We start from the raw sequence: 26,873 nt of genomic DNA on the forward strand, positions 1-26,873 counted from the left end.
GTGGTGGAGGCAGGGAGCCCCGGGGAAGCCGCCCCACCGTAAGGGAGTACAGGGACCAGCCAGCCAGGGAAGGGTGCGGGGACCTGGCCTTCTTCTGAGCTAGAAACGTGCCACGTTAGCTTGGCACTGGGCACAGAATACCGCTCTGGGCATAGCCTCCTCGCCTGCATTTGTGCTGTGTTCATTAAGCACCATGAAAGATCTGAGTAACAGACATCAACTAGGAAAAACCAGACATCAGTTTGCTGCTGTTTGTATGGCAAAGCAGAATAAAAGCCAAGTCCTGCGCCAGGATGGCGTTCCCCACCTGTAAGTGATGAATTTGGTCTCTTTGAGCAGCGTCCGGAAGTCGGCTTTGGCAGTGATGTATTTGTCTCGGATGTATTCCTCAAACTCCCTTTGCTTTTTCTGAAAGATGGAAGATAAACATGAACCACTGAATGCAGCCCCAGTACCTCCTGCAACTAAACACACTCAACACCAGCAGTAATTACATGTTAATTATACTTTTCCTTACCTTCTACATTTTTAACTTTTAAAAAATCATATTTAACTACTAACACGTGTGTCCACACAGAGCGAAACCCACTGCAGCAGCCACCAACTCACTTCTCTGTACCCTGCACCAGACTGGAAGCTGGTAAGAGCAATGCAAACCACTCACCCTGTCACTCGAAGAGAATTTAATGCACCTTGGATCTTCTTTAATGATTTTTTTCACTTCCTTCCATGTTGATGTTAAAGTTATCTTTCAAAAGAAGCAAAAATAGTTAAATTAAAAGTAAATTAGATTCTAAGAATATGGAATGCAAACACTACTAACCTCTGAAGCCTTTAAACATATCCCAAGTCCACTGACGAACTTGCTGTTATGTGCTGGGTTCTGATTACTTATACTATTACAGCTGTACTTTTAAAATGAGTTGATTTTACATAGTGACTCTTCTTTCATATTTTGAGATGGCACTTTCAGATCAAGGTCCTCCAAATATCATTTACTTTCCAAAGTCTTTCTCTAGTATAATTATGTATATTGTATTAAAAATTACCTGCAGAAAACTTGCCTTTAAACTAAAATAACTAATGCATTAAAAATCATGTAAAAACCTCCAGGTTAGATGAAAGCTGCCTGAAGTTGGAACAGAACTAAACAAGAGGAAACCACACTAAATCCCCAATGCATTCCACAGCATGAGCAGAGTAAAAGTTCAGGCTCAGCAGGAGAACATCAGAACAGATGAACTGGGTAAGACCACACTGATGGCCACTAAGGCAAACACCCTGAATATCTGAAGGAGCCAGACAGTGAAGAGTACCAAATAACTCAGTACTGAAGAAATAAAAAGGAGATGAAAAGATCACTGATTAGAAGTTTATATGTAAATTAACTGTATGTTCAATCAAAGTAAAACTCCAGATAAACAGGTAAGGAAACATAATGCACAAATTTTGTTATGAAGGAGGAAAAGGGAGTGATGAAGCAAAGAGGCCATGGAAATAAAACCAAACCAATCAGACAGTGGGACAGAAAGCCAGAAAAAGAGAAATCCTAAGGGCTGCAAAGATGGTCAGTTTGAACATCAACAGCTCTCACCGCTGAAGTTTCATCCAGAAGTTGCCTGAAATGTTCCCTCTTCTTTTTGGTAAGTGCCTCAATGTGTTCATTAAAGAGCTTCTCTTTCTCCTCTCTCTCGAGCAGGGAGCCCGACTCCCAGCGGTGATCTTTGCGCAGAGTCCTCCTGGTGTCAGACCAGGACACGTCTGACGAACGCACCTGAGACAGAGACAATTCGTTTTTAAACCAGCTTTTCCACAGTTCACAGAGTTATTATATGCTTATTTTTTTATCTTGTTTGAAGTTAAGGTTAAAATAAAAGATAAACCCTCAGCTTTTAAGAAAAGACTGTAGCAGGTTCCCCACAAGCACTGAACAGGCAGTGGCAGAAGGAACCCCTCGGCATTGGTTCAGAGCAGACAGAGATGTCGCTCTCACCCGGCTGAGAATTCTCAAAACCAGAAAATCCAAGCACCCTCCTTTCCTTCCTGCTCTGTGCCTAACACCCTGTGTTCACCAGAGTGCTTGGAAAGGCAGCCTCGGAGGTCATCCAGAGACACCAGGAGCTCTGCAGTGTTTCCAGAGCCCCATTTCCAGCCCGGAGAGCACCCTCTGGATGAGAACCCTAAACGCACAGCCCTCTCTTTCAACCAAGACAAAACCCCCAGTGAGATTCCACCTCTTTGGAGCTGAACTCCAAATGCCAGAAGGCTTTGACAGGGAGCTAAAGCCTGCCCTGAGCAGCCGAGGGCTCTCAGTGCCTCACCATGTCTGACAGCAGTGCTTTGAAGTTCTGTATGGCCTCCTCCCTCTTGTGCTGCTCCCGCTCGCGGTCGATCTCCTTGGTCTGCTCGGAGCGCGCCTTCTGCACCTCCCGCTCGCGCTCCCGCAGGCTCGCCTCGATGCGCGCCTGCCGCTCCAGCTCCTTCTCCTTCTCCGAATCTAAATTCTGCAATTCAACAACAAAAGCAACGCTTTTCATCACAAGGAGAATTAAAGGGCTATCAAACTAAAGGCAGCTCAGAACAAAACACTCCAAAGGGATTTGGGATCTATGGATTATGTAGTTTTGCTTGAAGAGCCATACTGAAGCATTACAGGGTTTACATGGGGGAAGAGACAAGTTTGGTCACAGACCAGCTATTCCCAGGAGCTGTGTCCAGTGACAAACTCTGAACAAGGGAGGCAAGGGGATCACTGCTTGTTGGCCCAGTTTTACATTCTCAACAATTAACTGCCTGGAAGAGAAAGGCAGGAATACTGGATTGAGAGAGCAGCAGCAGTGAAGGAACTGGGTATGAACACACATCCCTGAAGGAAGCTCAGCTGATAGGGAAAATCACAGCAAAGGAAATGCAGCTTGTCCTAGGAGGAAGTAATCAATGTGGTGCCTGTAGCTGCTGCAGTCTTACAGCCATTTTTACCACCAGTGATTTCAGAGGAATCTCTGGGGCATAACTTCTCCCAGATATCACGTGTGTGCATGCACACAGGTCCCACAGACACCCTACCAGGGACAGAATATCTAAGCTCCAAGCTGCCATTCTGGGGCAGTCCTACAGTAACTCTGGTGTGAATTCTCCTCAGCACAGAGGAGCCTGCCCACAGCACACCCACAGCACGCTGCCACGCTCCCCGCCGACCTTGGCTATTTTCTCGATGTACTGCTTGAACAGGTCCTCCCTCTGTGAGGAGCTGTCCACCGCCTTGTACCGCGGGTCAGTCTCCACTTTGTCCTTCACTTTGCTCCAGCGAGACTGACTATCCAGGTGGTGGTTTGCCAGCAGCTCAAAGAAGTCCATTTTGATCTGTTATACAGACAGAAACAGAAAGACAACACTTGAGAAACACACTTTAATATCCCACAGTTTGCTCTTATGAAAAAAGGAGTCGACTTACCTTCATCAGAGGGATCACATTAACATTACATACCAGTGCAATTTAGAGCTATCACTAAAACTCTGAATTTAGTCATAACTGCAGCCCAAATTCGCTGTTCCTTGACACAATTTTGCCAAAGCAGATACATTTAGGCAATCTGCTACATTCTAAGATGAACTCTTTAAAGAATTATCCACCAATACACTCTTTATTATTTTACTCCAATTTAAGTTTGTTTTTGAGCTTTTATATATGTCAAATTAACATGTTACTGATGCTGCATGACAGAATTTTGCATAACAGTACTCCAGAAGCCATGCAGCTTGAAACAGGGTTCTAGAGAAATCAGATGTTTATGAATTCATCCTTCAGGCGTACAATTAACAGAGGTAAATGCTTGGATCTGCCAACAAAGAGCAATGTCTTAAGATGGACCTAACCAATAAAGAATTATCCACATATGCTAATTAAGTAAATCATATTTAGGACAGACATGTGCATTTACATAAAAGTTTTACTTTGCCAGTTGGAAATGGCATGTCATGTTTCTGTCCGTAACAGCAGCCATGGCAAGGGCTGGCAGAGGATCAACCATGGCAGGTTTTATTGCAGTACAACCAGCAACACGTTTTTATCCGAAGTCCCAGAACCAGCAGCTCTAAGGGCAACTACTGTGCCCTCATTAGATAGCTTGGTTTCCGGGGAAGATGGTCTCCCTGCTCCCGCTGCACTTTGGCTCTCAGGTCACCATCCACTCCTGGCAGGCTGGCTGGCCTTTCAGCCTCCCCTCCCAGAGCAGAGGCGAGGGGCTGGGCTGCCTCTCTCGCTGGGGCCAGGGCAAAGGGCTCTGCCTCCACAGCACCCCACACCCTGCCAGGCCACACGCTCAACACAGCTTTATGGCACACAGATTAAAAACCCCAGATCCAGGAGGAGGACTGGCTGTTACTTGCGGCTTGTCTCCCCTCCCCATCCCTTAAACAGGGAAACCAGGAGAAGCAGTTTAGCTGCAGAACACTGAGGTTCCTCAGGGAAGGGAGCAGATGGACAGTGCAGGCTCCAGCTTGCCAGAGACCTGGCACATCCTCATTCTCTAAAATGTGTTTAGTTACAGAATGCAGGAATGGAATGAAGATCAGCACCAACATTCTGCAGCCTTGCCCACCAATACTTTTAGTTCTTCAAAATATTAACATATAAACATAAAAGGCTCTATAGGCTTTCTTTACTATACCAAAGGAGACTAAGACAGTAAAGCAGAGATCAGAGACCAGCCCCTTAGTGCCAGTGGGATGTTGTGCTACAGCTACAGCACTACTGCTTTATCTTAAAGGAGCTCAACAAAATGCTAAGCAAACTGTTTATTCATGGTAAAATTAAAAATGTTGTTTCAAAACATCATAAAACATGCATGCAGTTTCAAAATATGAAGCTTTCTAAGCCATGGCATTTGAAATATTTGTTAGAAACCAAACAGTTCCCAGCTGTTACCACAGAAGTCTCTAAGGTAAGGGTATCCCCAAGCTCCTGCACAAATCACCTGCGCTGTATTCCACAGGATGACGTGCCACACTGCTAGGAGCACCGTGGCACCAGCTGCCACACAAAGCCTCACCAGAGGCCACCACCACGGGCTGCAGGAAGATGCTCCTGCGGGAGCTGCCAACAGCACTCCTCAGTGTCCTGGGCGCCCCTGCCCAGCTGTGTGACTGGCAACAGCACCCCTCACTCCCTAAATCCCTCTGGAGCCCCTGCCCAGCTGTGTGACTGCCAACAGCACCCCTCACTCCCTAAATCCCTCTGGAGCCCCTGCCCAGCTGTGTGACTGGCAACAGCACCCCTCACTCCCTAAATCCCTCTGGAGCCCCTGCCCAGCTGTGTGACTGCCAACAGCACCCCTCACTCCCTAAATCCCTCTGGAGCCCCTGCCCAGCTGTGTGACTGCCAACAGCACCCCTCACTCCCTAAATCCCTCTGGAGCCCCTGCCCAGCTGTGTGACTGCCAACAGCACCCCTCACTCCCTAAATCCCTCTGGAGCCCCTGCCCAGCTGTGTGACTGCCAGTGGGAGCAGCTGCAGCCCTGCCAGCTCCCAGTGTGGCAGGAGACAGAAGGGCACAGCCAATTCCCTCCCCAGGAACACAATGGCCCTTCAGGCCTCGGTGCTCTAAAGCAGAGTTTTCACTCCACTCGGGTGCCCTGTACACTGCACAGGTGTTGCCAGCTCATTTCATTTCATCTTTCATCAAAAAGATGAAAATGTCTCACATAATTGAGTCTAAGGCATCTCACCAAGGAGTAATGTTTTCAATGCCAGCTGTGGACGGTGAGCTCCACGCAACCAAGCTGAGAGTCACACAGAGCTCTGGGGACAGCCACCACACGAGGTGCAGGGTGTCTGCAGCCCAACTTTCCAGCCAGTCTGTGTAACTGGTTCAGCTCACACAGCACCTCCCGGGGACATGGCAAAGGGCACGTCCCAGACTGCACAGGAGCAGTCTGGGCACCACTACCTGCCCACAGTGCCTTCCCTGACATCCTTAACCCCCCACTACCCCTCTCTGCCATCCGAGAAGTGCTGGCATGGGATTTACTCACTGAGATCAGGGACAGGAATAAAACCAGTCACTGGAAAAGCTAGCTGCTCCATCCCCATCCCATAAGCCAAAATCAAACATTATATATATATATATATAATCTAAAACCCTTACGTTAAAGATTTCTGTAAAGTTGATTTTCCCAAAGCAAAGATTTTGGACAGACTGAGAAAGCTTCAGGTTAAATGCCTTAAATTTTCTTTTATGTTTTAAGCACTTTCAAAATCAAAGGAAAATAAGGCTGAAAACATTTCAGGTGTATTTAGAAGTCTTTTTTTTTTTTTTTTTTTTTTTTTTTTTGCAGTTAACACATTGCAGGTACAACTCTCATCACTTCACAAGGAAAAAAACTAAAAAAATGTAAAGTACCGGAACTGCGGGAGGCTAAAGTCACCACACAGAGATACCAATGCTTTCCTCACTAGGGAATCCCATAATATTTGCGTGTCAGTGATTGACAGCTGTCAGACTGAACTGATTGACAGGCCGCACAGCACATAACTGTAAAGTCTATCCACTTGTTATAAAACAGAATACATAAAATGGTTACAAAAGGCTTTTGGAGAAAAAAAAAACATTATTCAAAGCAAACAAATACAATCTCTTCTTTTAACTTTTCAACTTTAGAACAATCATGCAACAATAAAACTAGTAATTATTCTTTAAAGTCTTCAACTGCACTATTAAGCTGCAAAAATGCTTTAAAATTCCATATTCACAATCAAACAGCAGTATGTAAAATCTAGTCTTGAACTACATCAGTTCCCCTCTGAAAGCACAATCATTTATGGAAAACAGCAGCGATAAGACAACGTTTGAGAAAATCAAGTAGAGAATCAAATCATATCACCCAGATTTTAAAAATATGCAAAGCTTCTCAAAGAACGAAACTGTGCCCAAATCTGACCTGTCCCACAGCGTTCCTCTCTCCTGCAAGCATTCCAGGTAGGAAAATCTGCAATAACTTCACACTACATAATAAAAACTGCAGACTTCCACGTGTCCAAAATGATTGGCCTTCAGAGGTGACCTTCTCCACTCACACACACACAGGGACGTGGCAGTAAGTGGCCCCAGGTTTTGGTGACCCCATGTGATGTCCCATCTCCAGGGGGGAGAGCTGCTCCCCACCACTGGCAGTGCAGGCACGTGACACTGGGAGTTCATTAATCTCTAAGAGCTGACCTTTAAATCTAATAAGCAGCACTTTATACATAAAGTGTACTTATTCAAAGCTTGAAAAGTCCCTCCCTAAGTGCCTGCTTTGAGATGGAAAGGGAACTGTTTGAAACGCAAAGAGACTATCCTCAGGGAATTGCAAGTCCTGCCTGCCCCCACTGAGGGAACAGAGGTAATGACCAATTTTGGGGTTCCAGCCAAACAGGGTAAGACTCCTTTGCCTTTTCATGCATCAGGATAAAATAACTTAGTAATAATAAAAACCCACCAAAAATCAAGCCTTACTTCAGTTAAGAAGATAAAGTTACTGCTTGGGTAAATTAAAAAAACAGTAGTTGTTTAAGCAAATTCAGCTTCACAGGAAAACACAATTCAGTTCTAAATATTCTAAAAGAGAGTAAACTGCAAACTTGCTCAGAAAGACCAGGGGGACACCCCTGAACTGTCTGCCTGTAACAGCTGCAGGAAAGCGCAGGCCTGTGTCCTGGGGAAGGCTCAGGGAAGCCAAGCACTGGCTCTGTCCCATCTCACTCACACCACTCACACTGCTGGAACTCAAGAGTCCCCTTACCTTCTCTCCCCTGGTCTTCGAGTCTTCCTTCTCCTTCTTTCTTGCCGCTGTGATAAACTCATTAAACAAGGCTTCTCGATCTTTCATCTTTTCAATTGCCTTGAACCTCGAGTCTTTAGCATGCTTGGCTGCAAATTCACTAAAAGTAGTTCTGCAACAAAATGGCAAGTGAACTCATTTGGCAGAGCTGTCTGGGCTGGGAGGCAGGTTCAGCAGGGAGGTATTTCCTCTGCTGCAATATATGCCAGAGCACAACTGACAAAAACCCAAAAGGCAAATCCTATGGTCTCACTAGAGTTGCTCGACCAATGAGCTCTATAAAAGGAGTCAGCACTCACGCAAGAGGTGTTTGTCAGAGACTTACAAGGGTGGGTTGGTTTGTTCAGATACAGCCACCTGCAGAAGGGGCAGGTGGAGAGAGAGACTACAGTGCAACCAAGGAGAAGAAACGAAAAAAATCTCAGTTGTCTACAAAACTCTTCTTTTCAGTGGGTTAGCAGTTCAGCCACCAGTCTGTCCAGGTATTTCACAGCTGTGAAACTGAAAATCTCAGGTGCATTCATTTGCAGCCAAACCATGCTAAGAGTTCACCAAGAAAGCCACAGAACACTGGCTGTACCAGCTCTCCCCGTGCAGTGCACATTGCAGAGCCTGAGCTTAAACCACACAGGGCTGAAACCCCTTCAAACACCATGGGCAGAGGCAGCAACACTGGGCTTTCAACCCCTCATCCCACAGCGTTTCCCTGACCGTTCTCTCACCTCCAGGGCCAGATTCCAACCTGTGCAGTAGGTACATTACTGCCACTTACCTCGGAAAAAAATCACTACTGTGCTTTTTCCAAGCTCTGATGCAAATCTGGCCCCAAGAATACGTGAGACACTTATAATCATACGAATGTTTTCATCACAGCATGGAAATAATTAGACTTGGAAAATCCAGCCTACTGTTGCTGTAGGGTAAATTGAAACAAGAAGAGAATTTGGTAGCTTATTCAAAAGGATTAGAAAGTGAATGTACAGCTAGATTGAAGAACAAGAGCTGCTCAAGTGGAACACAAACTCTTGAGCATGTTGGACTGAGATAGATGATAAAAAACCAGTCTGGCACTCACAGAAGTACAGCAATATCTTTAGACAAACACTGAAACCAGAAGACAAAGGATAAGATTAAACAAGACAGTATTTCAGCTGGCATTCTCTTTCCCACCCCAGCCCATAATCAGGTAAAGAATCAGTCCCAACACGACATACTGAAGATATGCTGAAAGCTGAGGATACTAAAGCTGTTTCTTAAGGCATTTCCATGCCTCCGATCTTCCAGCCTACTACTGAGTTATCAGTCAGCTCTGAAGCAATTTAAAAGTTACCACAGCACTGTCACCAAACTTCCAAAATGAGTTACTGGAAAAAACTGAGCTGAAGTGAAACAAATGATCAGTTATTTCACTAGGAAAGAATTAATGCCAGATGAGCCAAGAGATGCTAAAAGAGGATGCTTTGGAGCTTATCTGGTGACATAAGCAGGTATCTCATGACCTCAATGTCAGAAGCTGTGAAACAAATAACGCCAGCAGTGAAATCTTGAACGTACACTCACTGTCATCCCCTCACTCTTACTGCTGCCAGTGGTCTGAATGTGAGGGGAGTGTAATCAGTGCTGTATTAAAGCAATCAGAACATTTTATCACATCATCATTGACACAGTTTGCAACAAGAAAAACATCCCTTCAGCCCCCTCCAAACCCAAGAAACCTCCCTAAGACTTCTCAAAGATTTATTAGGAAGAAACAGGGTTATTAAAGAAACTTGTGGAGGATCCGAGGCCTTTGTCACAATCCAGGCAGCATGCTGGGGATTTCTTCAACTTGAAATAAGTAAACCACAAGTTCTCTTATTTCATGGATTAGGTGAATACAAGCACACAAAGGAAGGTTTCAACAGTAGCTCATGATTTTTCCCCTCTTTGCCCATTTTGAACAAAGTTAATCAACCCAGTACCATCCCACATGTTGCATCCTAGTAGAGCTTATTCACATGAACCACAAAGAAACTCCTACCTTGGATTAATCTTTGCTTCTTCCATCATTTTCTTGAAATCCTCCTTGGCCTGCATTATTTTATTTTTCTTCTCCTTGCGCTCTTCCTCTGCTCGGGTTTTCACATACTGATCAAACACCTACAGAAACACCAGTCACCCACAGCAAACACACAAGTGACACACAGAAGCTCTAGGGATAAGGGAGGAAAAATCCTGCTTCTTTCCTTCTCTCATTTCCTTTCCTCGCACCACAGAATCAACACAGAGGAGGCAGAAATCTTAGAGTCACTTTGCATTTCAATATGGAAATGATCCAAGCTGCTGCACATGCAGGGTGCTGTACCTAACACACCACCTGAGACCTGGGAAGAAGTTCCTTACACATTCCAGTTAACATTTTCCTGTGTCCCATGTTTCAGACTTCCCATACTCTTGAAGCTTTCCATTTCCCTACATTCACTCGAAAAAAAGCTGCTGAAGTGAGAACTTGCTTAACAGTAAAAATGCACTTTAGGTTTCCCCCCAAAACACTTATTAAAAAGAGAATATAGCTAGATTACTTATTGTGCCAATACTTTGACAAGATACTGATGACTCTCACTATTTCATTCAGGTCTCAGCAGTGCTCTGTAGACATACAACTTTCACTGTGTTAAAGTACGAGACCTTCCAACCACAGGAAATAAGGCATCTAGCAACACTTTCCCTTGCTGGTTTCTTCCACTTCCAGGCAAACCATAATCATGACAAAAATCCCTTGCGGCACAAATTAGTCTGAAAGGTTTGCAGAAACAAACACTGAGGATTCAGATAAACCTATAGTGGCTGTGTCTGCATGGGAAGTGAATTTAACTCTTTTACCTGTTTCCTTTCTTTTGGGTTGAGCAGCAAGTAACGAGGATCAAACACGATCTTGTGCAGCTCTTTCTCCCATGTTGAAAAGGCAGAGACCTTTAATTAAATGAAGACAAATATATTAATTACACAGGAGTCGTACAGTTTTCCTTGAAAACATTAACATGTGATGAAAACAGGGAACCAAACTCATCCTGGAGTTCTCATCGCTAATGGATGACAGAGGCTGTCACAGAAAGTTTCAACATCAAATTCCTCTGAAAATTTCTAAAGTATAATACACACTTATTTACTACTGCTGTGTGACATGAAAAATAAAATGTAAATCGAAAGAAAGCCTTGAGAGGCTGTGTTCCATAGGCAGTTGGAACCACTTCCATTTTTTAGTTACTATCCAAATTTATATTCAGCTAGTCTCATTTAACAAAATTGATTGGCACCAAGTAGATTTCAGATTTAATTAACTAAAAGCAAGAAGTCTCCCATTTAAGGATAAAACTGTACAGACTAAAGTGGAAGTTGCTGCTTTTCTTAGTAGGAACATTTTCAAAAGCATTAAGGATGTGTCCAGTTTGTGTGTCCTATTCATGTTCAATGGCAATTTCCACTTAGGTAACTACTGAATTTGGGGAAAAAATGGCGGGAGGAAATTATCTGTCTTGACCCTGTCATTTCAGTCACACAGAAATCAAAGCTCTGTAATTGTATGTTTCTTTGCAACCCAGAGTCTTGTACCAGGACCATGGACCAGCGGAAGGATGAGATTGTTTCTGTACACAAAGTGTCGCAGGTTTGGAATTCGCCAAGAACTGAGGGCTCTGCCCAACGCTCCCTCTCTCCCTTCTCTCACACACACACAGTTCTCATCTGAACGTCCCTGTCTCCCTCCTCACACACACACACAGAGGTTTCTGACCCCTCTTTCCAGCAGCATGTCCTTGAACTGCTTCATGCGAGCCTCCAGCGGGACGATGGCTCTCTCCCGAGCAGCTTTAATCTCAGCCTCCATAGCAGCCTCCTTCTCGGAATCAATGTCTTTGATATCATCTTTCCTGAAAAAAAACAAACATAAAGTGTAAGTTGAGAAGTAAAATGCCAGCCCTGGAGGTCAGAACCTGAACCACACCAGGACAGGGCTGATACTACTGATCATAGCAGAAGAACAGGCTTGGAATCCATAGAAGCCATTCTCAGAGGTGGATGTGAATGCTTTCACACCCAGAGCTCAGGAGCCAAGGCCTTCCAAGTAACTTCAGTGCCAACAGATGACTTCAAAGCCATCAGCAGAGTCTGGCTGTATTCAGAGGTCTTACCAGACATGCACTAGATTTCACATCAACAGCACTAATTTTCTAACTTTCTGTTCTGGCCCCTGAGGCACTGAGGGAGTTTGTGCAGGTTGGGAACATCTCACAGTCATGACACCAAGAATGCTGAGACACAGTGAGACTTCACTCATCAAAACCTTCTGGAGAAGTGTGCTGATTTAGGTTTACTAAGAGCAAGTGCACGTCACCTCAAACAAACCCCCAGCCCTTACTGCTAACAGTCCATAATCCTCACTAAGATGACACAGCCACAAATAACACGGTAAAACCACTTTTCAAACAGCATGTGTATCTCATAGATCACCTCCAAAGGGCAAACCAGACCAAAAGACATAAGCCAAACTTGTAAACATTTGTAACAGAGTGAAAATAGAGGAACCACTATGAAAATCTAGGTGGCAGGATATTTTGACAATGAAGTCTTGTGCCCAGAAAAACAACAGAAGCAAGCTATTTACGACACACTACACTCAAAATATTCTTTGGATTCACCAACTTACACCATTTATTTCCATTTCAAATGACTTCCAAAACATGCTATTTTCTCTCTGCATGAGTCTCAGCTGTCTCAGGAAAATATCAAATACCTGAGCTGCTGAGCAGCAGAAAGCTGATGACCCTTTTCATCAACCCTCTCCGCTCCCATTCTGTTCTGCTGGACACAACATACATGGCTCAAGTAACAAACTTCAGTTATTTTACCAACACAGATCACTTGGTATTGAAAAAGCAAAAACTTACTTGCGCTTTTTTATTTTAATTGGCTCATCTTCATTTGCTTCCTCTGCAGCTTCATGCTCTTCTCTAACTGTAACAGATTTCAGTAAGACTTTAGATTCTATATTGATGAAAATTTTTAAATTTATGCACAAAGCAAGGACAACATGTGCAGCAATTGTGTTCTGACAAAGGGAGAAGACATTTGGTTCTCAGTCACTTTCAGAGTAACACTATGGAAATTTGGGGACAGGACAGGTGGACTTTAGCCAACTTGAAATTTAAAATGACAAACACTGAGATCTTATTTTTAAGGGAAAACAACTCAGGCTGAACAGTCTAATGAAGCACATTTGGATCTACCTGATGACTGCACTTTGTTCTCCTCCAACTACAAAGCCAACATGTCATCCCAGGACCATTTCCTAGAACTCAGGCCAGAGAGGAATCTCATCTCAGCAGCCTTTTGAACGTTCTCTCTCTTGGCAGCTATTTCCAAACTCTATTCCAATTGGTGATCTCAAAGTTAATATCTCTTCTGTGAGAGCTTGTTCATACATTATGATTAATCTTTTCTGGTCTCTTTCTTACAAAACAAACACAATCCCCTTTTTTTTGGTCAGTAAAAATAAAAACTGTGGGGTTTTTCGACCTGTTAGCATTTAGCAAAACAATTGACCTTGTTAGCATCTTTCTTCAATGGGCTGTCTTTTCCCCAAAGGACTCTGTAATCTTATTTACACACCCTTCCAGTACGTCCTTACATTTCTGTCACTTATTTAAATGTTACAAGCTTTGGAAAGCAAAGTGATAAGTTATATTTATGCCTCCTATGAAGGCGGTAAGATTGCTCTTACTAAGTTTTTTTCCTTCTTCCATTCCCTTTTTGTGAGGAGGCTCCTGAATGATTTTGTCGACGTCAGCTCTCCCGATGAGGTCGTCGGGCCGGTCCCACATGGACAGCCGGGTGGTGGGGTTGTAGAAGAACACGCGCTCGTCGCCAGTCCACACCACGCACCTGCAGGGGGGAGGAGGGCTGGGGTCACCTCCACTCACTGGGGACCTGCCAGGTGTTCACACACTGAACCACGATGGCCACACACAGACACGCCAGGCTCCACTGACTGCACAACTGCCGGACATCCCTACTGCCCAGCGGTGACCCTGAATTGCTGCTTTTCTCTGCTGCCAGATTTGAAAATACAATAGTTGATATTTGAAACTGAAATTCTGAAAATGCAGCAGACTAAGACCACGCTCTCCACACACTGTCACTGCCGTGTCAGTCCCAGGGCAGCAGTTACCTACCACGGGGTGCCTGGAATAGGGGTGGTGGCCACCGGCTTGGCCTTCTGAGCTGCCTTCTCTTCCTCTGTCATTTCTTCCTCTTTTGGCTCCTCATGGAAAAAACAAGTTTGAGGATCAGGCAATGACAGCTGGCTATTTATTTATTACACAGTAACCAACTTGTTTTACTGAAATCATGCTGACAAGAAAAGAAGCTTACAATGACGCTTCATCCATGCCTAGAACAGAAGCACTGGAATTGCAACAGCAGCTGCTACTCCAAAATCTCAATTCCAAAACCTCTAAACATTTAATTAACTTTTGACTTCTGCAAAACCTTACTTAAATACCTTCCTAGATCTCCATGAATCCTGAAAATCCAGGTGTATTTTCTGACAAAGGAATTTTCATTTATTCTTAAAATTAGTTTTTTTGATAATGAGACACACAGTATGAAACAGCGAAAACCTGAAATAACCTCTGTAGCAGAAATCAGCAAACTGGTAACTACCTCAGAAATAAACAGGGTGGAGTGGTGGCGAAAACCAGCAACTGAATTCTGTGTTCTTGCCTATTAAACTACATTGAAGTTCACAGAAATCAGGATAAAAACTTTAATTTTTATTTAAACACCCCTTAGCATCCTCAAAAACTAAGCTGTTCAACATAGCAAAACACCTCCAAAAGGGAAAGTTACTTTTGTTTCCTGAAAACACTACAGCCCCTTCTAGGACATGTGCTCCTTACAGCCTAAACTTAGCAGTTACAGCACAGGGGCTGAGCTTTGTGCCAAACTGTTCAAAATAACGAAGCATAGAGATAAAAACTATTAAATATTTCAAACATTCAGCACAAGTTGCATTTTCTGAGTACCATAAAATCAGTGAGAGAACACATAAGCTAACGTCTGTCCCATGCTCTCACTAATTTCTTAACTGACATATTACGTAAGTTTCTTTTCAATGTTCTTTCTTTCTTATGTAAAAAACTAACAAAAGAAAGAAAGACTTGAGTCCAAAAAGGGATGCTTTCAAATCCCCTCAGAAACTTAAGAACTTGAATTAGTAACCATGGCTCCTGCCAGCCTGCCTAGGCTAAGATGCAGCCACAGCTGAGGGATGTGAGACTTCAGACTGGCTTTTGGGTTCAAGGTCTTTTACCTCCTTTATCAGTTCTTTTATAGGTTCTTCTTTAGACTCTTCTTCTTCTGTCTCCATTGGTAAAGGCTCCTCCGAGGGTTCTTTAATTGGCTCTTTGACCTTCTCTTCCATTTTTTCTAAATAAAAATAACAATCTTCTTGAGTATTATTAAGAAACCACTATAGAAGCATAACAAATTTCTTTTTATCAGTATAGTTGTCCAAATACAACACCAACCCAAAGCTTCTCTTCAATATATTCTCACCACTTTCTGTCTCTCTTGGGCTTTACAGTGTCTGCTTATAAAGTCGCAGTTATCTCCTGTGCCAAGATCTACTTGGTACTGGAAGATGAAATATTGTGAGGCAGCTATTATACTAAAGGGCCGACTAAAGGGTACTAACAGAAATGCTCAACCAATAATAATTCTTGACCATCAGTGCAACACTGAAGACCACTTTCACATTTTAAATGCTGCAGATAAAAAGCAATAAAAATCGGAGACAGTGCAGAACCACTTGGGGATTTCTCTACACTCAATTACAAAAAATATAAAATATATGATCTTCTCTCAGCAAAACTGGTATTTGCTGTCTTAGATACTTTCAGCTCAGTAAAAAGACCTATTATTTAACCTGATTTTTTAGGAAGATGGGCATTAATTGAATCAAGAGTGTAAGTGTCCTGCATTTGTCTAAACAAAGAATTCTTGTAAGTAAAAATTCAGGAGACAATAAAAGGCACAACTGTTTGGATTGGCTTTCTTAAAAGACTTTATGAACTGAGTAAGAGCCACAGGACTTTTGCCCCTTCCTCCTTATTTATGATACAAGAGCAATTTCCCTCCCACATAACGCCACCCATGGACCTAACGTGCATTTACACGAACACAGCGCAGGGATGTGGACAGGGGGAGGTGACATTATTCTACTTCATACTCCAAATCTATTTGTACATTCAGTTTTTCAAGACCTGAAATTCAGCGCAATGATCTTCACTTCTTCCTGGTCTACAGCCCTTAGTATGACTGACTTTTCCCCTCACTTTCTGTCTGCAACTGGAACCTTCTCCAGCACATGTGCAGGGGAGGTACTCCCTTTCTACAGGCACAGAACATGCAGTTCCCCTAGGCACAGGATTTGAAAGCAACTCTAGAACCAGACACTCTTACAAGTACAGTGGGAAACACGCTGCAACTTTCGGGCTGAAGACCAGCTCATTTGGATCCTCATAATCAGAACTTCAAAACATACTTAGGGGAGATCAGGGATTACAAATACTCGCGCTCGCACTTTCGACCGCAACCACCGATGGTCCGAGCCACGTTCCAAGTAAAAAGCTACAGTAAAGAAAAACCCCAAAGCACCTTTCTCCTTCAGCTCTTGGGGTTTTTCCCACGTGGACTCCAGGGTCCTGTTGTTGTAGTAGTAGGTCTTTCCATCGGCAGTTTTGTACTCTGTCCACTCGGAGACGGCGGCTCCGGCCAGCGTGGCCGGGGAGGCGGCGATGGCCACCTGCGGGTGGATCATGGGCACGATGGGGGGGGCCATGCCCGGCAGCACTCCTGGGCACAGGGAGAGAAGGAACAAGGGAGGGCAGACAGTAAGTGACAATGTAGGGCCTGGGCGCCAACGCCTAGCGCGTCACTGACTTGAATCACAAATATTCAACCCGTAGAAATAAACAGAAGGATTGTTTTCAAAGTTAAATTGGAGAGCAAGGCATTGTTACCAAATTTCCTTCCTGTGTTCTGCAATAAGCAATGCCCGTTCCCAGGCAATTTGGATTTTAATTTATTTGTGTAATTTTGCAAAGCACAAAGCTTGTTAGCTCTTTGACATTTATTCTAGTATTTTAAAATTAGGTTCTCTGTTTATCAGAAGTCTTTATCAGCTGCCCGCAGCAAATAACTGGGGTTAAGGCCACTCCACTGCTTAATTATGCTGCCGTTGTATGAAATATTCCTATTGCTCTTAAAAAAGGCAAGAGTGGATTGAATTTGAGCCATAGAATGTAGAACATAACTGATAAATCTTAAATACTGGCATTAATTCGGAACCTTGGCTAAAACCTAATGAGAACGAAACAGTATCAGATTGTTGGGTTTGTTTAGTACTGCAAACTGATTGAAAAAAACCCATTTTATTGAAATCCTAAAGCAAAATGGCAAGTAAATACCCAAAGATAAGAAAGCCAGAATGCTGTGGTATCCTAATATCTCTCCACTCATCCCAACAGACTGAGTATAATGAACAGATTTGGAATGACAAGTTCTAGAACAACCAATTGGATAGGATTGGAACTTCAAGATCATAAATTTGAGCCTTTAACAATGAAAAAGTCTCATTTTAAATAACTGAAATCACACATTACACATTGTTATAACGTGTTCTCAGCGAGTGACTATTCGTAAATCCACAATTGAAATATGAAAGTTCACACTCAGACACACAGACACGCACACAACATGCGAGCACAGCCAGCCACTGCACATGTGGAGCAGGAAAACAAAAATCCACACAAGAAACTAGGAACTAAGTATGGGCATGAGAGTCACAGTCATTACAGAACTCAATGGTTACAGAAAACTGTATGGGAGTCTGGGTACAGAATAAGCTGACACTAACAGTTATCTGGGGAAGTTATCTCCTGACCAAATATGATATTTCATTTATACTGGTTTTGAAAATAAAGTATATGTAATCATTCAAGTGGGGAAGCAAATAAAGAAATAAAAGAAACAACCACATTCACTACCATGCCAACTTACAGACAAAACGAACTAGGATGGGTTTGGAAATTACCGGTCTTGGTGGTAGCGACTGTCTTTACATACGGGCAGCTGACTATTTGCATCATTGCTACACCTGCAAAACGGATAGGAAGCATGTTGGAAAGCTGCCATGGGGTGTCAGCTACCACGGGGTGCTACGGACTTCCTGCCACAATTTGGAATGCCATTTGCAGCTGGCAGAGAAGAAGCCTTCCAGCAAGAAAATGTGAATTACTTTTATTCCAACATTTTATGCCAGATCAAATATGAAACTAATTTTAAGCTGCAGCAATAGTCTCTGCCTACGTTAAACCAGCTGCTCAGGAAGTTATTGGGATGTCATTAAAAAGAAAAAAATGTATTTCAGTGAAGACTCAGGGGTTTAAGTTCATCCAAGGGGGAATGCAGCTCCCCTTGTAGGGCAGCACCACAGGAAAATATCCCACTACTGGGGCAGCTTCCACAGGCAGCCTCTGCTGGGACAGACCTGTGGGGAGCAGCAGCACAACGAAGCTCACGGGCTTTGAGGTTCCCAGTCTGCTGCTGCAGTTAGAGAGCAGAGTAAGGGAAGAAAGACAGGTCTGAACTAGTCAGAGCAGCAAAGCAAGGCAGGGTGGACAGCCAAGTGCAACCCAGAGGGAAAGCTGAGGGTACGAGGGTCATTACAGCAAGGCTGGACGTGGAAGAAAGGGGTAAAAGAAATCAAAGCAATGAAGCTGCAGACAGAGGTACACAAAGCTGCACTAGGTCAGGGGCATTTTCTTCATTTTTCATTATCAAGAATGGCATGAGCTGAAAATGCTTTAAAAACCAAAACTCGCCCTAAAAGAGGTGGCACCATGCATCGGTCTGCTCTCAGCTCAGTAAGAAATGATACAAAAAGGCACAAAAAGGCAAACAGCTCATCCTCTTTGATCAGATTAAAATCAGTGGGAAATCAGACAAGGCTGGGGGGAATGCATTTCCAAAACCTCCATTTTGGGTGTAGAAGGCAACTGTAGAAGTGCTCTCTGGCTGGTCCAGTCTGGATACCCAGAAACTGAAACACTTCCCTTCGAAAGATCAGTTTCATCATGTGAGGTGGGAAATGCTCCAGTGGAAAGTGAAATTAAACCCCTGTTTAAAGCCAAAGTAGTTTCTGGATCATTAGAGATCTAGTATGCAAAGCATACATAAACACTGCCAATTTATTTGAAAATAAATTTGTGAGAAGACAGAATTGTAATGTTTTCTAAAAATAATTTCAATGAGAGAATTGCAACTAGTTTTATTTTTAAAAGTATTGAATTGAGACATAAAAACATCAACTCAAACAGCACTGATTGAAGTGTTTGTCTAAACTGGAAGGGTGGACATGTTATGTACTTGACAATGGATCTGAAAATTCGTTTTGTTAAGGAAGTTACAGCATGTCTCCAACGTGAGTCAGTACAAATAACACTATCTGGGGATCGCTGGAGGTAGGGATGCTGCAGCACAGGTTAGACTGAGCAAACACCCAAGCTGTTTCCGCTGCCAAGGTCATTCCCAAACATAAAACTGACTTAAAACATAGGAATTGAGAGAAAGCAGACTTACTTTTTAAGATCTGGGATTATGAGATATCACTAAGGAACTCTTCCACTACTCTTTCTTACTACAGTTTAACACAGACATTAACTGTGAAATCACTAGACAGTGGTATTGTTCAGCTCTGTCCCTGTGACTTCAAATCCTCTGGCTGATATCATACCTGCTGCTGAAAGCCCCGAACATCTACAGACCAACCTTCATAACACCTTCTGACTTCACCTGATACTGTCTTGAAGTAATTTGACTTCTCCTTCTGTTTCTCATTATTGTAAAATATTTTACAGTTTTCTTTTACAGTGTTTAGAAACCATCACAATCAACTCTAGTCAGAATTAGCTGAAAGAAGCTGACAGATTTCATTCTGTAAACTAAGCAAACTGACAAATCAGACCCACTAGTGGAAGCAGCACTTTGCTGCCAGGTGTCCTTCCTACATGCTGTAGGCTCCACCTGCAGCCCAGCTCACAGCAGAACCGGCCAGAGCCAACACTTCTAACCAAGGAAGTTCTGAAAAAAATAATTTTCAAAAATGAGTTTCAGGAGATTGATGTTCCTACTCTGTCTTTGCTCCTGCACTGCATTACTCCCAAAACTTTTGGATTGAGAGCTCACAATAAAGCCCAGTCTGGGCTACACCCAGCATCTCCATTTCCACTGGCACTCTCCTTCCCTGTTCTGACCATCCCATTTCACCCAACAGGTCACACTTGCACAGGTTATATCCCTCACAGCGTGTAAGGAGCCTTCACTCCATGCTGGTCCCTTGCTGGCAAGGTTAGAAATGGCAGTTGAGAGCATTCAGCTGATCACCTTCAAGACTTAACTGTTTTCATTATTCTTCCAAACCTCACCAATAAACAGACTTCTTTCTCTTACCCTTTATTCATTTGTTGTTCAGCCTGGAATATCACGTTCAGAACAGTATTTGTTTCCTGGTTTAAACCAAGGAGTACTACACTGCTATTTCCTTTTCAGGCCAGTACAGATTAAAGTAGCTTTGCCCAGTTATTTTAGACTATTCTAAAAGCAGAGGCAGCTAAAAGCCGGTGCTCTCTTCTAGTCCGCACTTCAACTGCTCTCAGGCTTTTTTCTCTGATCAAAGGAGTGTTCTGAAGAATCACTTTTCATCCATCCAATTCAGTGGGGAGGTGAAGGCCTCCCTCCACATCCACTGGGTGGCTGCATTAGGAGGACAGCAGGGAAGTCACTCAGCTTGTAGAGTCAGAAACACAAAGATGCTGCTCAGAGCTGCTTCTTTGTCTTTTTAAATCTGAAACTAACTTGGATCCATTACAACTGCAGCCTCCAACCTCCCCCTGCAACACAAAATCATTAGTTCCTGGTGTATGTGTGGTGCCAGTGTGCAGTGTAACACATCAGTTTTGTATCGGAACAGGAACTCAACGGATTCCATGCAAATGAAATGTGGTGTGTAAGTGCTATGTGTCATTCATGATCTCCTGGGAGGCCCTCTGCAACAACTACAGACAGAGAGTCCAACATTTTGCCAGCCTAAAATTCCTTCCTCAGGTATCTAAACATTTCATGAAAATTTAAGAAATTATTATATATCTAGAAGTGTGCTGCCATCTAAAATCCCTTCTCTATGTTCTTTAAACCTAAAGCCTGTGAATAACAACACCCTGGCACCGTAAAAGCCTCATTATGGTCCTCAGGTCACACCACAACACTCAGCATCCTACCCAGTGGCTGCAGCCTATGAGAACTGGGAACACCTGATCTCACTGGGGTCACGATTTCTATGGTAATTCTTCCTGCTCATCCACGTCCCAGTGAATATTTATGCACAAGACTTAAGGTCTAAATCAAGTAAGTAGAAAAAAATTAATGCAATATCGCAATTAGTAAAATATAGTGCTCAGTATTCTCAATTAAAACAGTACATGTTCAAATGCAGCTGTTTTCTGCCAAGTATAGCAAAGAACTAGAAGTCCAAAAAATATACGTTCTTTGTTAATTAAAAAGTCTGTCTGCTAACCCTGAATTCTTTCAGAGATACTCTGAGGAGAGGATCCAGGCAAGTTCTGTACACAGTGGACACATGAGTGCAAACAACTGACAACATGGACATGTAGCAGACAAGACAATTACAGTTTGCCAATTTACCTGGAAGTGGAATAGGCATGCCAGGAAGGGGGACACGAAATGGAGGTACCATTACTGGTGGAAAAGCAGGAATTGCTGCAGTTGGTTGAGGTACTGCATGAGGAACTGCAGGAGGCAATGTCTGTGGGACTGGCTGGGGTACAGTCTGCACAGGTGTAGCAGAAGGAGCAGAGGTTGAAACACTGACTGATGGTGTGGCAACTGAAACACCCGAACTCGGGGTCTGGTCTTGTGTGGTAGGTGCTGATAAAAAAACACAAAGAACACCTTGTATCTTAGACACTGCAATAGATTGCTGCAAACATACTGGCGCTCTGTTTCCCGGTACGTAGCAGGTACGCTCAGATATAACCAGCAGGAAGACACTCCTGGACAAAAACATATTTTGTCTTCTCTGGAACATTAAATATTCACAAAGAAAGTCAATTTCCAAATTCAATTTGTCCCATTCTTTACACCTAACATGTCTCTGCAGCAGTAGCAGGGCTGTATCAAAGGACAAGCACAGGCTGAAATGAGGTTCTATTCTGTTCAGAGAAAAAGAAAGGGAACATTACAGCAAGTTTCCAATGGCAACAGGCTGTCCTTGTGTTACCTGAACACAGGTTCTGCTTTTAACAGCAGCAGCACATGCATGACAGCAGTCTGCCTTAAACTATGCTGGGCTGCGCCCCTAGAACAGGAAAATGTCAATAAAAATGTGTAAATAAGCAAGGAAAAGGAAAATACTTTTCTCCAAGAGCTGCAAGAACTTTCTTGGTCCTCAGTGCCTCCCAGCAGGAAAACACATAACTGGCATTCAGTCGTATAATCCTTGCAGCATGACTGGTTTCAATTTCAAATCGTTTTAATTGGGAGCAAACAGTCTCACAGCACAGGCCGACAGGAACTTGAGACAAGTCTGCTTAAACTTGTAAACTCACTCTGTAAGATTTGGTGCAGAGGAGAAGGGAAAAAGAAAAACAAAAATAAAGAAACCACACCAATTTACAGCCATATTCCAATGGGCACACCGTGCATTTTCTATTGCTACCAGAAACATTCCAAACAACATACCAGTATTAGCATATTTAAATAAAGATTTCTGATATTTCAATAAGCGTTTCAGAAAGGGTAAAAGTTCTTAGCAGTGCCCAACACTTAGGGAAACAGAGCAAACAGTCAGTATGTGATTTGTAAGATCTAAGTCAAATCAGTACAAGGCAAGAATGAAGCTCAGCCAGAAGTCCCGGGGGTTTTTAACAGGCCAAGTCTAAGAGTTATAAAAGTATTTTAAATTATAAAATTCCATCACCTAGGCACAGACACCAACAGTAACAGTTCTTGAAAGCAAAGACAAAGTTTAGCAGATAGAACAAGTAGAAGTGGAACAGATTGTCAGCATTCAACGTTAGGAAATTCAAGTTCAGAGAAGGTGCATAAAGTGCTGGTCCCAAAGCATGACTAGGTCTCCCCAGCCTGACACTGGGTCAGGAGCCAACATTTACCTCCCACTTACTTGTTACTCAGCACAACAATCAGAGCAGACCATAGCTCAACACGGTGAATGAACCCCATACTGAGTTCCCCTTCAAATTAAACAAAAGCCCTGAAATGCTTTGAGCAATACAAGTTCTTTGCTGCTTTAATGACACGTCCTCCCTCCAGCCTTTATGAAGGCAGAATTGGATGGTTACCTAAATCGGACTGCCTTTCACACACATATTCTGAAGTTCAGGTTAAATGGTGAGTTAAGCTTGACTTGTCTCACCTGTTAGAGGAAAAAGATGAATTCCAGTGAATGCAACTCTACCCCAGAGCAGGAGCTGGAACAGCACACCAGCTGCACACTCTCTGGCCTGGCTCAGTACACGCCTGAGCCAGTGCAGCTGCAATGCCCAATGCCCCAGTGCCAGATCCCTGCTCAGCACCACTGCTGTCTGCCTGTGGCCCCTCATGCAGGACAGGATGCTCTCTGAGTTGCTCCTTTCCCTGCACACCTGGCTTTGGGCACGGGGGCTGACCTGGCTCACTGTTTGCTGCTGGCACACTCACAGCAGACAGACCCACAGCACCAGCACACGCCTCTGTGCACATGCACCGAGGCACCTGGGCAGCACACACGTGCCAAAGCACAAACCACACTGCTGTGTGCACAGCCATGCATTTATGTGCATGCTGCATAAATTCAGACCCCTTTCCTTAGTTGGAAAACTCCTACAAGCAAAGGCTCAGTCCATGGAAGCAGCAGTAACCTCCAGACTACCATTCAAACAAAAATGGATCCAAGGACTTTATTCTTCCTCTCTGTGGAACTTTAGAAAATAGGAACTGAGAAGGCTTAGGCTTACGCAGAAGAATATTGCTAATAAAAGTAACACAACAAAGAAACTCTCTTCTGTAATCAACCAGTGCTCACAGACCAGCAGCTCTGAGACCCGACCTAGAGAAACAAATGCCATGGAGAAAATGAGGAAATCACTACAGCTAAACCCCTACCTTAGATCAACGCTCCCTGTGAAACATTTTTAAAAACAATTTAGCTCTATCTGTAGTCAAAAGGAAATAGATGCGTAACAGCTCGGAGATGATGTGGTAACAGCAGAAGAAAAATACACAAAGATCTGAAGAATTCTTTTGAGACTGGGGAGAAAAAAAGTTTGCATGCAAGGCTCTTCTGGACCAAACACTGTACTTTAAATTCACACTCCATGCTCAAACAACTCTGTCCTGAACACCCAGGCTCCGCTGCAGCAGTTCCCCATGCAGCTCCCCCACACCGCGAGGCCTGACCCCCCGGTACTCACTGGAGTTGGTCTGGGACACGGAGGTGGCCGTGGTGGTGGTGGAGGTGGTGGAGGACTGTGTGCTGGAGGAGGTGGATGGAGATGCTGCAGATGCAGGGCTGCTGGTGGTGGGGGTGGAGGCCCCCACGGCCTGGGCCTGGGCGGCCAGCATGGGCGTCAGCTCTGACTGCTGGATGACCTTGACCCCGTCCGGCTTTGTCCACGCCGACTCCCGCGTCCGCGCGTTGTAGAAATAAACCTGCAGCGGAGAGGGGCCGCCACAGCACAGCTCACTGCAGGGAACTGCCCACTGCCCCAGGGATCCCACTGCCTGCCCCTGTGCCCCGGCCTCACCTTCCCATCCGGAGTTTTGTTCTCTACCCAGATCTCCTCGGCTGGGGGCATTGCTGGTGTTCCCGGCGCGGAGACCGGTGGCATTCCTGGAGGGAACATCATACCAGGAGGTGGTGGCATGCTACCCATGGGAGGAGGCATAAATGGTGGTCTCTAAAGGCATATAATAACAATAATGATGATAACGGTAACAACAATATAATTTCAAGCAGTTTTCCTTTCTTAGAGAACCAACAGACACTACACCAGCAGTAAGGACAGCTGTGCCAGGCTCTGAAGCTTCTCTAACTATCCAGGGCTCCCAGCTCAGGGAATGTGCTTCCTGCCAACCCCCCACCCACGGCAGAACAGTTGAAGCCAACACTTCACTTCTGAGATGAAAACATCAAGGCACCTGAAGAAGGTGGCATGAACAGAAACGTGGTCAAAGAAAAGTCCAAAAGTCCTCTCCTGAAAAGGAGAAAATATCTCAATGGAAGAGAAAGAATGGATGAGCTGTTCCCAAATAGCTGCTGTTCAGACATCCCCATCTGTGAACCAAATACCCCAGAAACCCAATGACCCTGCCAGGAAGGAAATGTTAAAACCCCCTAAATTTCAAGTAAGTATCTAGTTTGTCAGCACAGCTGAGCAGTAGGCTTAATTAAAATCCATTACACTCCTAAATTTCCCACTAACTAAAATTCTAACTAGTGCCAATTAAAATAAAAATATGATGAAATTACATGTTCATTACTGCATGATAAGAAATCCTGACCAGTCTTGCATACACTTACCTGAAACCCTGAACACTCCAAGTACATTCAGTTCTTTTATTTCACTTGTTTACTTGGACTGTTTGAAATTCCCTACATGCAACAAGTACATTGAACACTTCCCTGTAAAAACTGTTGACAAATCCCACTGAGTTCTTCAGCTTACTCTGCAAACACCTACAACTGCCCTAATTGTCCCCATCACTCCAGCTCTGACTGAGTGACAGCCTTGAGTGCCACACTCACCCCGAGCCTGCAGCCAGGCTGGGGCAGGGACAGCCCAGGACACCCCATGGCATAGGGAGGGCTGGGACAGCCCAGGACACCCCGTGGCACAGGGAGGGCTGGGACAGCCCAGGACACCCCGTGGCACAGGGAAGGGCTGGGACAGCCCAGGACACCCCGTGGCACAGGGAAGGGCTGGGACAGCCCAGGACACCCCGCGGCACAGGGAGGGGTGGCTCAGTGACAAGCTGCACACGTGGGCCCTGCACCCACAACTGCAGCTGTACCCCTGGCAGCTGCCAGGGCTGCCACGTCCTTGGCTTCTGCCAGGAGCTGCTCTGAGATCCAACTTTCTGCTCTAAGAGTGGTATTTTAAACTGCTCTTTAAATCCACATACCAAACTAGTAACGATTATTTGCATGAAATACTACTAAAAAAAGGAAGCCAAGAGTGCATGGATTCTGCACAAACAAAAAACGCCCTCAACTCAACTGCAGCCTGCCTTCCCTCCCTTGTTCCTCCCCAACAGCTCTTGTACCTGCTGCACCAGGAGTTTCCTCTTCCTTGCTCTTACAACCTGCACAAGAATCCAGTGAGAAGCCCACTTTCCACCTGCTACAGCAGCTTTCCCCAGTCCAGAAGTAAAAGCACATGGGCAGTCAGTGCCAGGTGTGCCCCCAGGGTCCCAGCACACCCTGAGCCCTGCTCTGAGCAGAGCTCCCCCATTCTGACCAGGGGCCCTTCACCATCACGTCTGCCTTTGCCCTGGGCACTGGGCAGGGAGTGAAGCCCAGCCCTCAGCGTGGGGCAGAGCACAGAGCTGGCACAGAGACACCCAGGCACGGCTGGTGCTGCCGAGGGCTGCAGAGCTCACAGCCTGTGTGACAGCTGGGAGCAGCAGCTCTCCCTGGATGGAAATCAAACACAGAAATCAGGGAGACACCCATAGCCAACCCCAGGATCCAAAGTAACTCTGGCTGGTTCTTCAAACTGTAATTACAAATAGTGGATTTAATCCATTATTTACGGCACGTGGTACCGTTCAGCTCCTCATCCTGCCCACGGCCCACATGGCACTTACACTGCCCTAATGGGAAGGCACCATCAGCAAATTAAATAACAGCACAAGGCAATTAAAACAATCCATTTCTC

At 44.4% G+C, this 26,873-nt stretch overlaps 1 protein-coding gene across 5 annotated transcripts in view; it reads right to left on the reverse strand.

Moving 5' to 3' along the window:
- TCERG1 (transcription elongation regulator 1) overlaps nt 1–26,873 on the reverse strand; it is a 29,721-nt gene that overhangs the window by 1,131 nt on the left and 1,717 nt on the right. Inside the window, exons 3-20 of one of the 5 annotated variants that reach the window (XM_066197324.1) lie at nt 24,741–24,893; nt 24,408–24,645; nt 21,622–21,864; nt 17,954–18,016; nt 16,516–16,713; nt 15,170–15,285; nt 14,031–14,116; nt 13,580–13,740; nt 12,747–12,813; nt 11,594–11,729; nt 10,684–10,773; nt 9,842–9,960; nt 7,783–7,933; nt 3,199–3,363; nt 2,322–2,504; nt 1,595–1,774; nt 665–748; nt 308–408 (exon numbers count right to left, since the gene is read on the reverse strand). In XM_066197324.1, the coding sequence (XP_066053421.1) occupies nt 308–408; nt 665–748; nt 1,595–1,774; nt 2,322–2,504; nt 3,199–3,363; nt 7,783–7,933; nt 9,842–9,960; nt 10,684–10,773; nt 11,594–11,729; nt 12,747–12,813; nt 13,580–13,740; nt 14,031–14,116; nt 15,170–15,285; nt 16,516–16,713; nt 17,954–18,016; nt 21,622–21,864; nt 24,408–24,645; nt 24,741–24,893 (2,534 nt within the window). Of the gene's footprint in view, nt 1–307; nt 409–664; nt 749–1,594; nt 1,775–2,321; nt 2,505–3,198; nt 3,364–7,782; nt 7,934–9,841; nt 9,961–10,683; nt 10,774–11,593; nt 11,730–12,746; nt 12,814–13,579; nt 13,741–14,030; nt 14,120–15,169; nt 15,286–16,515; nt 16,714–17,953; nt 18,017–21,621; nt 21,865–24,407; nt 24,646–24,740; nt 24,894–26,873 lie in introns of all 5 variants that reach the window. The other 4 variants (XM_066197323.1, XM_066197327.1, XM_066197326.1 and 1 more) reach the window with 4 other exon arrangements.

This window comes from Chamaea fasciata, unplaced genomic scaffold, assembly GCF_029207755.1.
Source record: "Chamaea fasciata isolate MVZ Bird 193981 ecotype frontalis unplaced genomic scaffold, bChaFas1.0.hap1 SCAF_15, whole genome shotgun sequence".
Taxonomy (NCBI): Eukaryota; Metazoa; Chordata; class Aves; order Passeriformes; family Sylviidae; genus Chamaea; species Chamaea fasciata.